The 15,906-nt window shown below is 36.3% G+C and overlaps 2 protein-coding genes across 3 annotated transcripts in view; both read left to right on the top strand.

Moving 5' to 3' along the window:
- The first annotated feature begins 1,386 nt into the window (after nucleotides 1–1,386).
- On the top strand, nucleotides 1,387–12,514 carry ldb3b (LIM domain binding 3b). 2 transcript variants are annotated; one of them, XM_073828274.1, is made up of 7 exons: nucleotides 1,387–1,459; nucleotides 4,924–4,946; nucleotides 5,551–5,751; nucleotides 10,459–10,488; nucleotides 10,963–11,129; nucleotides 11,299–11,335; nucleotides 11,950–12,514. In XM_073828274.1, the coding sequence occupies exons 1-7, from the start codon at nucleotides 1,424–1,426 to the stop codon at nucleotides 12,044–12,046; spliced, it is 591 nt and encodes a 196-aa protein (XP_073684375.1). In that variant the 5' UTR covers nucleotides 1,387–1,423; the 3' UTR covers nucleotides 12,047–12,514. The 2 variants fall into 2 exon arrangements, with proteins under 2 accessions (XP_073684375.1, XP_073684374.1); XM_073828273.1 differs by having other exon boundaries at nucleotides 10,960–11,129.
- Nucleotides 12,515–14,411: 1,897 nt separating this feature from the next.
- Nucleotides 14,412–15,906, top strand: part of bmpr1ab (bone morphogenetic protein receptor, type IAb) — a 67,076-nt gene continuing 65,581 nt past the window's right edge. Inside the window, exon 1 of the mRNA XM_073827705.1 lies at nucleotides 14,412–14,606. The gene's annotated coding sequence lies outside the window, so the exon portion shown is untranslated. The remainder of the gene's footprint in view (nucleotides 14,607–15,906) is intronic.

The following is a 15,906-nucleotide window of genomic DNA, read 5'->3' as shown; positions in this document are numbered from 1 at the left end:
CTCATATTTTGTTGCTGATGTGAAATAAATAAATGTGCAAGCTGGGTTTTAGCTCTTTATAGTCAATTTGTCTGAGCTTTTTTTTTCACATCACTCATGAAGGAATCCATGATCACTGACCGTCCGCTTACGTTAACTCCTCCTGCGCTCTGCTTCTCGCGGCTGCGGTCACGCGACACGCGTGTTTTTTATTTATTCATTCTTCTTTTTTTTATTTACCTCTCACACTTTTATTATTATAATTTTAGAAGTTGCAAGTTACAAAACACGTGCAAAGTGGTGACTGACAGTGGCTGGTGCGATGTTCTCCGATCGACTCGGGTATTACACACAAGTTAAACATACCCGGGACCCGAAGTAATAGATTTGGACCCGACCCGGACCCGGCTAACCATTTAAAATATAGACCCGAACCCGCACGGGTCCCGGGTCGGGTCTCGGGTCCTCGGGTCTCGGGTCCTCTGTGAAGAGCTCTACTGTAGGGGGCGAGAACGAGTCTTCAACTTCTGTGAAATTACCACATCAAATGAAACGTGCTGACATTGATGCAGTTATGAAGCCGCTTCAGGGCAGGTGCGTTGCTAGACCCTTTTTACTGGGGCACGTGAGTTATAATTTACTTTGATAATCCCGAAATAAAGACATTAAACTATATGCAACAACTGAATTGACGCTTCTAAAAGCAACGCAGTTTAATCGAAGACTGCACGCAGAAATCCATGCCCATGCGCGTCTGTGTATTTAATGGCTACGCGCACGTCGTGCAGCCTTTTGCGCATAAGTACTTGGTTACACAAGTTTGTATAGGTAATTATGTTGTAAATGCAATTGTCAAGCAGTTTGTGATGCATTTTGGAAACAGGAGATGAGCGCCCGTTCTAATGCGGTACCTGGCCCGACTTACTTTTAGTCATTATTTGGGTAGCACACATATTCTGAATGCCTTCAGCAGAATTCATATTAGCCATTTTAATCTAGATTAATTCCAAGATTTAATCTAGATTAATCTAGATTAAAAAAATTAATCTATGCCCACCCCTAATATATATATATATAGAAGCATTTGTAATGACAGTCTCAGCCATTAGGACCAGATTCTACCTTGATATATAACTTACATTCAATTCTGTTAAAATACATACTGCTTTACTGTAGTGTATGTTGTGCTACAGTCATACAGTCAGCTAAAAGTGTACTTTCTCATAAGTTGTGCTATAATTCTTGTTTAAAGTGCATTTAAATCACTATAATTAAAAAGACAATAAAACAACCAATAATTAACCATATTCAAAAATAAAAGAAGGGAGAAGTTGACTCATAACAAACAAAAGGCTAATGTATTTGCATGATTGACCTTTGCTTTAAATTCTGTACTGGTTCCAGGTCGAGACGTCCCGCTCCTGTACCCACAGCCACTCCAAGAATGGACTCACCCATGCCAGTCATCCCTCACCAGAAGGTAAAGTCATGTTCTGTTCATCTAAAATGTTCCCTATGGCAAGTATGCAAGCTGAACAGGCTAGTCTACATCGTCTTTTAGTATTTTATCAGTGTGGTATAAAATAGACCTGCACTGTATGGAATGGACAAATAGGCTGAAGAAAATCCTCTTAATCAGTCATGGGAGTTTAAAAGCCAATATCATAGAGAGAGATTGTGAAAACAAACATTTTTGTAAAGCTGATGCTTAACTCCCTCTACAGGCCTTTGTTGGTCAAGCAAGAATAATCACACCCTTTGAAATCCTCAGAAGTTTCCTGCTGGTCCAGTTCTCATTTGCATTGTTGTTGCCAGATGATGATGATCTTGACTGCTTTTTCAAGCCTCATTTTCCTCTTTCTTCTATGCCTCGCCATTTTGGCGAATGGTTTGTTTGTTGATCTGATAATGGTATATTTTACACTAAGGAAACCACGGACACTGAGGAAGGAGAAGATGAAGAGAAACCGGTCAAAAAATATGGCATACTCTTGGCCAAAAAGCCTTCCAAAAAATCTCTAATTCCAAACACTGAGGAGAAACCTCAGGAAAATCTCCAACCTTCTCCTGCTAAAAGCCTTGCCCCAACTTTACCCTTCAGACAAGGAGCAAAAACCACCCCAAACCAGAGGGGACCGTATAATTCTCCCATAGGCCTGTATTCAGCAGAAACTTTAAGGGAAATGGTCATGCAACAAGACAGTCTAAATGGCCTACCATGTTTGGGGTAGGTGATATAATGCCTAACCCACAAATTTGTATCTTAATGAGCACGTCCACCAAATCTGCTTTAACAAGCTAGTTCACTAACGGGTCATGAAGGCGTTGGCTAGCCTCACCTGTATTAGAACCTTAACAAAACTGTGGCAGAGAATACTCAGAACATTCCGTCATTACCTCTGCACATTCCGCTCTCACATGCAATGGATCAGCTGGGAATGTGCTTGGCAGAAGGGGGACCAGTAGTCCGTAAGGCTCACCTGACCCCCTTCCTGCAACACGAGCAGGGCCGTGTCGTATCTGTATCTATGAATGTAAGATGCTTCCAAATGACAACATATTACGGTTATTTTCGTCGTGTTGGAGCTACATCTCCAGCTTTTATAAGCTGGTTTATAAATGATGGCAACATGTTAACGATGGTACTTTCACCTTTTTAATATGTTGGCATCATTTATAAGCTTCATACAACGTTTCTGTTAGTTGTCACAACAGTGTGTCTTCTCTGTCCAAAAACAGGTGAGGATATTCCCACAGGCCCCAAGCGAGTTTAGCTGTAATTGAACATGGGTGCAAATGTGCCCTCGTTGGCTCTTTTAACCTGCTCAGAATGTCACAGCTCCTGTAACAGTATATCCCAAATGAAGTTCTACCGCAATGATGCCATCACGTATTCCATTCTCTATTTGCAGCTCACAGGAACAGAATTCCCACTAGGCAACATCACGTGCACAGCTGAGCAGGGCACGTGCATCCATTGACTGTTCATCTTGTTAATCTAGATGTATGGGTGGTCTGATACATACTTTCCAAAGTTGATCCCTTTTGTCATGCAACTAGCAGTACATGTCTTTGAGCTGTGATTGGTTAAATATAATTGATTAATATTTTGATTTATAGCTTTTGTATTTTATCTTTTATATATTTATACACTGCTGTTTAGAAGTTTTAGGATTAGTAAACTCATCAAGGCGATCAAAAATACAAAAAACTGGTTATCTATTTTAATATATCATTTATTTCCGTGATGCAAAGCTGAATTTTCTTCAGTCATGACTCCTGTCTTCAGTGTCACATGATCCTTCAGAAATTTTTCTAATATGCTGATTTGTTATCAATGTTGAGAACAGTTGTGCTGCTTAATATATATGCTTAATATATATTTATATGTGTTTTTGGAACCTGTGAAACTTTTTTCAGGATTATTTTTTGAATGAAACGTTTAAAAGAACAGCATTTATTTCAAATAGAAATACACACTACTGTTCAAAAGGTTGGGGTCAGTCATTTTTTCCCTTCTTTTTTTGATAGAAATGAATACTTTTATTTAGCTAAGATGTGATAAATTGATCAAAAGTGATAGTAAAAGATGACTATTTAAAATAAATGCTGTACTTTTAAAGTTTTTATTCATCAAAGAATCCTGAAAAAAGTATCAGAGGATCCAACTGTTTCCAACACTGAAAATAAATCAGCATAATACAATAATTTCTGGGAGGATCATGTAACACTGAAGACTGGAATAATGAAAATTGAAAATTCAGATTTGCATCATAGAAATAAATTATGTTTGTATTTTAAATTGTAATAACATTTCACATTATTACAGTTTTTTCTGTGTTTTTTTTTTATCAAATAAATGCAGCTTCAAAAAACATAAAAATCTTACCAATCCCAAACTTTTGAACAGCAGTGCATATATTTTCAGTTGTAATGTAATGTTTATTTATTTTTGTCATTTTTATTAGTTTGTTATATATTTTGATTTATTTCGCTTTCAGTTTTAGTAATTTGTGACCCTGGACCACATTTGTACCATGAAAATATTTTGTAAATTTCCTATCGTAAATATATCAAAACTTAATTTTTGATTAGTAATATAATATGCATTGCTAAGAACTTAATTTGGACAAATTTAAAGGTGATTTTCTCAATATTTAGATTTTTAACCCTCAGATTCCGGATTTCCAAACATTTGTATTTCGGCCAAATATTGTCCTGTTCTAACAAAACATACATCAATGGAAAGCTTTCAGATGTATAAATCATTTCAAAATTGAGCCTTATGACTGGTTATGTGGTCCAGGGTCACATTTTAGTTTTTAGTTCTTTTTAGTTCTAGTTAACAATAACAAGACTGGTTTGGTTATTTGGTTCAATGAGAAAATGAGTGTTATTTAATATTTCGTTCCAGTGTTCGCTGTGTGTCCCGCTGCAGCCAAACTCCTGTTCCAGTCAATCAGTCTGTTCTAGGAACAAACCAGAATGTCATTCTTATGAGAAATGTGACCAGTAATAACCATCACCACATCATGGCACAACAGATTACAAGAATTCCTGAATATATTTGAACTGCTATTTAATGACATTCACATTTCAAAGCTGTAGTACTTTCTTTCATCTGAAGAACTCAAAAGAAGATATTTTGTAAAACGCTGAGACAGTTCCACAAAAGGAAGAAATTCCTACAGGTTTTAAATGAAATTAAAATGTCCCGTTTCAGTTAAAACATATTCATATTTCAGGTGCGAGTTCTTTAGAGTTCTTTTCATGAAAGATGCGAGTTCTTTTAGTGAAACATTTGCATTCCGTCTTAATGTTGTTTGTGTTCTGCTCATTTATATTGACACGAATCCATTGTCATTCAACACACTGCCGAATCAAGGCTAACACTGCCTCTTTTGTTTATCTTTTTTCTGTCTATATTCCTCTATGTCATCCCAGGTCATTGCCAACACAGCTGCCAAGTCAGTAACAGTTTTGAATATACAATCAGAGTTGCGTGTGAATCTGTGTGCTCTGAAGCATGGCCACATGCAGTACTGTGGTTGTGGTTTGCATGCTTACATTTTCAATTCCCAAATGTTCAAAATATATTTTGAACAATTTGAAATTTCGGACATGGTGAAATGTTAAATGCTTTTGAGTGAAGTGTTTAAAGTAGATAAATATGTTGTTGGGTTTTGGTTATAGTTTTATTGGTCAATTCGTCTTTGCATGTTTTTGTGGTGTATCATAATGGCAACTATTGCATGCCATGTGCATTTTTACAATTAGGATTGAAAGCCCAGATGCATTTGTTATACAAGACATTGCATTTTCAGGCAGATTTTATTAGAATGTAAAACAGCTGGTGTAAACCATTTAACTTAAGAAACATCCAAACTAGTAATGCATTGCTATAACTCATTGCTGTTTTAATGACACAGATGCATTAGGTAAGTCAAGTCTAAACTCATTGTCAAATCGTATCTATCTCTCTGTTTTCACTTATATTTCTGGCTCCTCAACTGTACCCACTCGTCTCTATGCTATCACTCCCCTGACACTCCCACACCTGAACTCTGACAGCCAAGAGTATGTTCCCAGCTTCAACCCCATTGCACTGAAGGACTCCGCTTTGTCCACTCACAAGCCTATTGAGGTCAAGGGTCCTGGTGGGAAGGCAACTATCATCCATGCCCAGTACAACACTCCTATTAGTATGTATTCTCAGGATGCCATTATGGATGCCATTGCTGGTCAGGCCCAAGCCAGAGGAAACGAAATGAGGTAGGTCTTCCATTCCTGTCCAACATTTTACTTTTTAACACACTGATGTTTAGGTGAGAGCTGAGGTAAGTAATACAGTGGCACCAAAATGGATATTTAAGCCACACTATATGACTAAAACAGTATTATATTTCAATATTTAATGCAGTGATGCTTAAAGGGAACCCTGAGAATTAAGACTTGTATGACTTAATATAATGTAAATGATGTCTCTTCCTGAAATATGTAGTGAAAAACCCATGAAAGATTTTCGTTATTTTATACATATTTTGGACTATGGGGGGCCAGTTATTTCAGTGATTTAAAATGTTTGCACTCTGTGAGCTACTGGCTCTACCTGTTGCTATTTTTACCAGAACACAACTTGGAATAAGAAACCCGAAAAATAAAATACTGATACGATGCCACATTGCGTGGCTTTTGGTTGTAGTTTTGATTTAAAGGGCAACAAGAGAAGTAATGTTAGTTTTGATTAGTAATATCCATTGCTAAGAACTTCATTTGGACAACTTTAAAGACGATTTTCTCAATATTTAGATTTTTTGCACCCTCAGATTCCAGATAGTTATATCTCGACCAAATATTGTCCTATCCTAACAAACCTTACATTGATGGAAAGCTTATCCCCTGCAACCTCTTTAGTCCCATTTAGTGGCACAGCTGGTTGATTTCTTTCATATAATCAACAGCCAATGAGCTTGCTGCTCAACATTCAAATACTCAGCTAGTGCTTGCTGTTAGTGATGGGAAGTTCTGATCATTTTACCGACTCAGGCCTTTTAGTTTCGTTCAGCAAAATTAATGAATCTTTTTTCGAGTCACTTCCTTCATTTTAGGAAAATATAATTAAAATGCTATGTGTTACTTCCCCAACACACTGCTTACACAAAAACTGATCACATTACAAACAAGACAAAACTATAATGCTATCAGAAACAGAAAATATTAATTCATTGTTTACCTGTGTCATCTATGATTTGCTCACCTCACCTCTATCTGTCCGGGTTTGAGTCGTTCGTTCATCACGTGACAGCCCCATAAGCTTAACCAGTGCATTCTGAGCCGAAAAGAGAATTGATTAGTTCATCTCTCGAGTCTTCGGGTTCGAGTCGTTCATTCATCACGTGGTAGCCCCATATAAGCTTAACCAGTGCATTCTGAGCCGGAAAGAGAATTGAATTAGTTTATCTCTCGAGTCTTGGGGTTTGAGTCGTTCGTTGATCATGTGGTAGCCCCATATAAGCTTAACCAATGCAGTCTGAGCCGGAAAGAGAATTGAATTAGTTCATCTCTCAAGTCTTCTGGTTTGAGTCGTTCATTCATCATGTGGTAGCCCCATAAGCTTAACCAGTGCATTCTGAGCCGAAAAGAGAATTGATTAGTTCATCTCTCAAGTCTTCCGGTTTGAATCGTTCGTTCATCACGTGGTAGCCCCATATAAGCTTAACCAGTGCATTCTGAGCCGGAAAGAGAATTGAATTAGTTTATCTCTTGAGTCTTCGGGTTTGAGTCGTTCGTTCATCACGTTGGTAGCCCCATATAAGCTTAACCCAGTGGTTCCCAAACTAGGGGGGCGTGGCAAGGCTAGTGTACAGTCAGCCGATTTTTTTAGAGATTCGAAAGCACTATTCAGCGCGCACTGCTCAATGTGTGACGCTCTGATCAGTATTCCGCTCTATGAATGTGTTCCGCTGAGTTGCTCACGGCCCATATGAATGCTCCACTTATTTACCGCTTATGCTCAACGGAAAAGCAAAGTCCGCTCAAATAACGCGCCGACAAAAAATGTCTATGTATACTTGTTCCTGTTTGCAATAGCGCCACATACTGTGCTGTAACCATAGGCGGATTAACCATATGGGCAATTGGGCAAGTGCCCAGGGGAACCATGTCCAGGGGGCGCACCACGCAAATAACTTTTCTCCGGTAAGACGTCTGTTTAGCCATGGCCTATATATACCCTTTCATCAGAATGTACTAAGTCAGTGGACGCACGATCTATCACCAGATTCACACAAACTGCGTGAACCCGTGCGCTTTCATTTTGACAGCTATATATTACTCAACCATATATTACTGTAGGAGCATGCTGTGCGGTGCGTCACGCAAATCCCGTCTATTTATTTGGGCAGAAAAAGTTTGGGAACCACTGGCTTAACCAATGCATTCTGAGCCGGAAAGAGAATTGAATTAGTTCATCTCTCGAGTCTTTGTGTTTGAGTCGTTCATTCATCACATGACAGACTCAAAACAGGTGAACTAATTCCAGTACAGAACCTATAAGATATTGCGCAAATGCGCAATTGCATATGCGCGACTGAACGAATCACTCTCAGAGACGATTTGTTCTTTCCGAGTAACATTAAAGATTCGTTCAAAATGAATGAATCGTTCAAAAACGACACATCACTACTTGCTGTAGCAGTTGCACTTCCCCAGCTCCACCTGGATAGATTTGCAATGGGGTTTGTTATATATGGGGGTTATTTCGTATGTTTCGCAGTATTTCTGTGGATGTATTGGCAGTAGCAAGTCTCGGCAGCAGCAGTGTAGCAAATCTATTCAGACGAGACCAAACACATTACAGTTTTTCTCAATTGCTAAAACACTATAACCAGTCTTTTGAACTAAAATTTCAAAACTATAAAGCCATTTTTGAAAAAGCACACCCATTTCCCTAAACTATAAACACTATTCCCTGCTTTGACACATGAGTTATATTTGGTGAACTGTTACTTCAAAACTCTACACACAAATCCCTACATTTCTCAGTGCTTACACCATGAGGTCATTTAGAAAGCACAAGCATTCAATACTGTTCACTCAAGTCTGCGAAGTTTGAGCTCAATTAGCACACAATTACCCAACTGGAAACACTAGGAGTCAAAATTTAGCACACACCAATCAGAACCTTCGATGGAGATAAAAGGATAAAAGTTTGTCTCAGTCACTTTGGTGCATTTCTCAGATCAGAAATGAAATATACATTTGTCTGCAGTTTCCTACATTATCAGTTGCTATTGTCATGTTGCTCAAAATGTATTATATACTGTAGTTCTCTGTGCAATAGTCTTACCCCTCAAAACATCAAGTCATTAGCTCATCGTATAAATCATTACCTAAATGCAAAATTTTTGATCTAGTTGTCCTAAACTGTCAATCATATATTCTACACATTTCTATTAGACTTTTTGTAAATTTGCCATGAATTATTCAAGTGAATCTTGACTTTCACTAATGAAGATAATATAGATCAACCAATGATAAAGCAGTTCTCTGAAATAGATCAAAGGTACATCTCATGAACCTTCCATTGGAAAGCATATAGACAGAGGACAACACAGGAGTTACAAATTCTGACAGTGGACTTTCTTATTTTTATTTTCACCTTTGTGCCCATATTTCTTTTTTTTTCTGTTTCACAATGACGTTGTGTGCTTTTATTTTATTTTTTTTAGTTTTTGTCAGACCACTAGTACAAGTGTAACTGTGAATCCTATCCAGTCTTTTTCAATCAATATCCCACATACAGTAATGTGTAATTTTGAAGAGGAAGAGTAGGAGGTGAAAGAGGAAGAGGAGGAGGAGAAGGAGGACGATGACGACAACAACATGGAAAAGACAGAGGAAGAGCAAGGGCAAGAAGACAAGCAGTCTCATATTTTAGTTGATGAGTGCCAGGGTTGGATCAGGCATGCAAGAAGATTTTACCCCTGCTGCCTGGCCAGGGCTAATTTAGCCTGTGATGCTGAAGAGGTTCTTTGGCCTGTCCCAGACCAAAGACAGGATGCTGGGCAGAATAATTATTTAGTTGTTTTTTGCTGTTTTGTACTGTACTCTACAGTACATTAAATTAAGGAATAAAACACTTGCAAAGGAATAGATTTGTTGTGTTCATCATGTGAAAAGTTCTTTATTTGTATTGTTTTTGTAGTATTGTTTTGAATTTATCTCATCAGTGTGTAAAACTGTATTGTAGTGTGTTTGTTTTTGAGGATTTGTGTGTCATGTCTGAAAGCAAAGTTTGGTTTTTCAGCAAGATTGAATTGTTTTGAGTGGAGAGCTTCATTTTGACCTCAATATAGGAAGTTTGGGGAAATGAGTTAGGAGTTGTGGATTTGTGTTTAGAGTTTCGCAAATAAGAGGCATAATTTCAAGAAATGTGTTTAAGCAATTGAGAAAAACTGTAACATTTCCATGTATATTACCATTCTAAACTCTCAGAGAGTTCTCATGACAGAAATGTGAAAATATATTGAATTAAAGATGATGACTAAAATGCTAATTTCAGGGTTAAGGCCTACAAAAATAAGTCATCCTTGCAGCCTGCTATTGAAAATAAGAAAGCATATTCTTGTCATTTGTTATGAGATGTTAGAAAAAGCAAGGTATTTCTACTCGTTTTGCTTCTTTGTATTTACAGTTTAATGTGTTTGATTAGCATCTGTTTAGTTTGCAGTGTTTATAACAGTAAGATCTCATTGGTCATCTAGCCTGGGCTAATTTCAGGCATCCACAAGGTCATGTGAATCAACCTCATCTGTCTTTTCCTCCCTCTCCTGCTTGCTATTATGTCACTCCATCCACAACCAATCCCCTATTCCTCATCACTCATCCTCGCCTCACTCCCCACTACATTTCCCATCCTTCCATGTGACACGGTTCTGACTCGCTCCCTCCCATCCTGGTTCATCATGTGATTGACAGTGGTGATGACGCCGCTGGATCTCCCTTGGCGTAAGTAACCCCAGTCTATTTAGATCCATCACAGCTACATTGACTCTTCTCTCATGTTATATTCTCTGTTAAAGGCTGATTGCATAAACACTGAAGTGAAGCCAATTTTTCAATTACCATGTTATACTGTTGGAAATATGTAAGTAAGTGGAGTTCTATAAAGACAAATAGGAATGTTCTGAGTATATCTGCCAGGGGAGAATTACTTAACCTCTAACATCTTACTTCACATTCTCCTAATATGGGAACTCAGTTTTATTCCTATCAAATCCTAACTCATTCTTCCATCACAGATCTCTCACTATGACGAAACTGTTAAAATAATGCACATATTCACAAATATGTAAAACCGTTTATTATTTCAGAAATAACATTGTCCTTTTATTACGATTTTTTGGAAATTTAACTTGATGTACCCAAATTCAGAGAACACAGATGAATGTTTTTTCTCCTTTTCTCTCGGCTGGGAAGTAGCTCACTTCCTATCAAAGACCCTCTTGTGGACAGTGCTTCTCCAGTCTACCAGGCTGTGATCAAACCTGACAATAAGGAGATGGAGATGTCAGAGTGGGCCCGTCGTGCCGCCAACCTGCAGTCCAAGTCCTTCCGCATCCTTGCTCATATCACAGGAACGGAGTATTGTGAGTACCTTTCTTTATCACATCAACGGGTGAATGGAAACTTGTTTAAATTGGTTTTAGACATGCTGACATAAGATGAGTGATTTGAGTGATAAAAATCTGTTTGCACTTTATTTTTGGAGACTTGGCCTATAACAAGTGACTTGTATTTATTTTCTATTCATCACAGTGCAAGATCCAGATGAGGAGGCTCTTAGAAAATCAAGGTAATCCACGTTGTCTCAGTTTTTGCTGTCTTTACCCTTGTGGAAAAGTAGACTTTAGCATACTTTTAAAAACAGAACTAATGAGGAAATAATATACTTTAAAAGAAAAGTGTGAAGTGTGTACTGTTTTTGAACACCTAACTGTATAATATTTACAATAAAATTACGATAATTTTATATTAAATGCGGTTAGATGAACTTAAGTTCTACTTGAGTGGGTCAGTAACACTTTTAAGTACATATTTCCATGTAATTTTATCATTTTAATGTTATAATTTTACTTTGAATGTGCTGACAAGCACTTATGGTCGACTAAAATATTCTTTAATTTAATGTCTATGTATTTTAAATATATTTGTAATTTCACATTTGTAATAATGAAGTTGCAATTTAAAATTTATGAACGTAAATGTAATATTGAAGTTAAAATTATAATCAAGTACTTTACATTTGCTTCAGTATGTTAGTCAACACATCAGAATTAGTGAACTTTAAAGCACAACAAAAGATTATTAAAACAATGTTTTAAAATATAAAATTTTTAATTTGCTATTATAAAGGTCTGTTGATAAAGTTAAATAATTTATTAATTTATTTCTTTATATTTTCTACAGGGAGAAGTTTGAATCAGAGGTAAAAGGCCCACGATTTGCCAAACTGAAAAACTGGCATCACGGCCTGTCTGCACAGATCCTTAACATCCAGGGGTAAATTCCACCCGATGTTACTGGAGAGAAGTACAAGGAAACCTGAAGGCGATGTAAAGTGAGGGTGCAATAGACAGAGAGGAGTAGTGTAGTGACTGGAATGTGAGTTAGAGTTCTAAACTAGGCTGTAAGTGAACACACAAAGCTTCTGTGTTTGATGTTCATATGTCTGTTTGTTTCAGCCACTGAAACATAGTGCATAGTCCTCAGTTTGTCATTTTCTTTTTCATTTTATGTTTCTTTTTTTCTTCTCTTTTGGCTGCTCTGTTTATCTCTAAATTATTACTGAATAATGAATTGCCTGAATGGCTTACTGATGTAAAGAACTAACCCTGAGAGAAATGATAAAATATATGTACCACACCCACTGCAATACACCACAGCACATATTGAAATACAAACCAAATGTACTATTGTTAATGTGAATAAAACATTATTACTTTTAACCAAATAAACAAAAGTGTCAGTGTGACTTGGTATTTATTCCTTTGTCCCAAACCACTATGACTTTCTTTCTTTTAACAGAAAAAAGATGTTTATAGAGTTTTCTGGCTGTGGTTTTCAATGAATGGGGATAGTGGCTGAAGAGCTCTAAGAAATACAAAAAGCGCGATAAAGGTCATTATTTCAAGACTGTTTGCCAAGTCACACAAGAAACAAAGACCACTGATATTACGGCATTTAATTTCTCAATTTCTAAATTGGATAAACTATTTGGAGTGTTAATTTTTTAAATTGCTATAATATGTTCATTATTAAATTCCTACACATAGAAAAATTTAGCCACATTCGAATTTGAATGCTGAGAAGTTTGGGGCGGTATATTATGGTAAAACATTTTTAAAAGAAATTAATACTTTAAAAAAGACAAAAAATAAAGGCTTTTACATAAAAAAAACATGCTCTGCTTTTGCAGATGTCCTACAAAAAATGATCAATTTCCACAAAATATTAAGCAGCACAACTGTTTAATAATATCATCACAAAAATAAATTACATTTTAAAATATACAAAAATTACTGTATTTTTGATCAAATAAATGTAATGTGAAAAAGAAATGGAGACTTCTTTAAAACATAAAAAACCTTACAGACTCCAAAAGTTTTGAAACTTTAAAGAAATCTCTTCTGCTCACCAAGCCTGCATTTATTTGATCCAGCAAAAACAGTAAGATTTTTAAATATATTTACTATTTAAAAAAAATGATTTCTATTTGAATATATTTTAAAATGTAATTTATTTCTGTGATCAAAGCTACATTTTCAGCACCATTACTCCAGTCTTCAGTGCCACATGACCCTTCAGAAATCATTCTAATATGCTGATTTGCTGTTCAAGAAACATTTATTATCATTATTATCAATATTTAAAACAGTTAAGCACATTTTTTCATAGTTTTTTGATGAACAGGAAGATCCAAAGATCAGCATTTATCTGAAATAAAATATTTTGTCATTATACACTATACCATTAAAAAAACTTTATTTATTTATTTATTTTTTTGGAAATAAATTATAGAAATGAATACTTTTATTTAGCAAGGATGCTTTAAATTGATCAAAAGTGATGATTAAGATGTTATGTTGGTATGTTTTGAAATGCTTGTATTTACAACAAATGCTGTTATTCTGACCTCCCTGTTCAACCCTGAACCCTGAAAAAATATGTATAACAATAATAATAAATGTTTTTTGAGCAGCAAATCAGAATATTAGAATGATCTCTGAAGGATCATGTGACTGGAGAGGAATAAATTACATTTTAAAATATATTCAAATAGAAAACAGTTATTTTAAATAGTAAAAATATTTCAGAATTTTACTGTTTTTGCTGTATTTTGGACGAAATAAATGCAGCGTTGGTGAGCAGAAGAGACTTCTTTAAAAACATTTGATTAGTATAGTGTAAATTCTGGCTATATTCACACGGTTTCTGCAACACCAATACTGACATGTAGATGGTCTTAAAAATTCAAAGTAATAAGTCGTTCACTCTTAGCTCCTCTTTCATACTTATCCACAAATGTATGTGTACATTTACTAATATATAAAAACTGAACCTATTTTATGCGCATTTATATATTTCTTAATCACCTGTACGAAAGCCTTCATTACAAACTTTAACAAAAAATTCTCCCTCATATTGACACCAGATGGCACCCGCGGCTCTCATTTTTGCATGACCCCCTCCCATTCATCCATCCTCCGTCGCTCTAGCGCGTCTCTCCTGCTTGTTTTTCAACGCGCGGGTCTGCGAGTAGAACGCTCGCGCTCGGCCGCGCTCCCGTGATTGGAGGACTACCGCAGCGCACAGCTGTGATTGGAGGACTGAATCAGGGCTCATCGCGTTACGCGCACGAGTGGAATGTTCCCTCACACAGAGACACAACTAGAAAGAAAAGAACGAAAGAAACCGGAGAAAACGTCCTCGAAAATAGGAGAAAATCACATAAAACCTTACCACGGAAAGTCTTTATAATCTACGCTTTGAAGTAGACCCTTGTCACGAATCATAAGTGCTCATATGAAGGGATTTTGAGTTGTTTGAGCGGCTTCATCAAATAGGTAAGTGGGAATTCCGGATATTTGCGTGATGATTTTCTTTCCGGTAGTGGAGGGGGAAAGTTTGTTTCTCTTGTCATGGTTTCGCTTTGCAAAAATAGACGGTTTAAATGAACGAGACGATTAATACAGTATCTTACAAGGGTATTTCTTGTCTACAGTGTTTGTAAATGCTTCTTTTCATCCTTACGTGCTTGTTTTATATTCCAGCTCTATTGCCACATTGTATTATCTACATTGTATTTTCTACAACAGCCGTGTTTTCATTAAAGTAAATTGCTCCCTTTGGTCTACGTTAGCCGTATTGTTTATTATATTTTTGTGTTTGGGTTGCTTTGATAACATCTGTGTTTGGGTTTTGTTGTCAAGTCCCAACATGCATCGTGAAAAATCACGTTGACTACCTGCTTGTGTTGTGGAGCTTGGATTGGCCTTTGTCAGTAGTTGAATTAAAAGCAATTTGTCCTTGATTAGAGAGATGTTGTCTTTGCATTAGCTTTGCTACATTTTCATTGTAATTGTCAGATTACATAGTTTTCTTTGACTGAATGGTGAGTTGTTTACGTTCAGTCTGTCTCTCTTTTGCATGCATTACTATCACAAACTTAAAAATAAATATTTTAGATTGGAGATTAGAGATTGACAGATACATTAAGATTAATTTTATGCTAAAGTGTCCAATAACCTATCCACCCACCCCCCAAATTTGTTGACACAATCATAACTAAATTACCACCACAATAAATAAAAAATACTCATTATAATGATTCTATTGACAGTGCTAAAAAATTATATTATGCATTATTTATGCTGTTTATTTATGCAAACATTTGTGTGTATGTTTTAGGCTCTACGTTAAATCAGTTGGATTGGATTCTGCCATAAAATTCTGCCATTTCTCAATAGACCGGATATTAAAAAAATGATAACGGATTAAATTGACAACTTACAATATTAATCAAGCTCATAACCAATTATTATGACATATTTCTTACATTTTGCCTTACTTGTTGAGTTGAATGCTTGGATTGTTACAGTTTGCAATTCAAAGACATTTATGTCTCTTTTTTTGCAAACTCTCTTTACTTATAAAATAAAGTGTAAATCTTTTTTTGGTCACGACCCTCCACAACACCCAGAGAATGAACAGACCCATGATTAGTCCCAGGGGGCAATTAAACACAGAGACAGAGATAAATCTTCTACGAGGAGAGAGGCAGTTCTATCCATATATCTTAATTTACCGTGGTATTGGTCTTTCAGATTTGTGGAGGGAAAAAAAGAGCAGAAAGCTCTGAAATGA

Source organism: Garra rufa, chromosome 22 (genome assembly GCF_049309525.1).
Source record: "Garra rufa chromosome 22, GarRuf1.0, whole genome shotgun sequence".
In the NCBI taxonomy this organism is placed as follows: Eukaryota; Metazoa; Chordata; class Actinopteri; order Cypriniformes; family Cyprinidae; genus Garra; species Garra rufa.
This window is presented reverse-complemented; position numbering and strand designations above follow the sequence as displayed.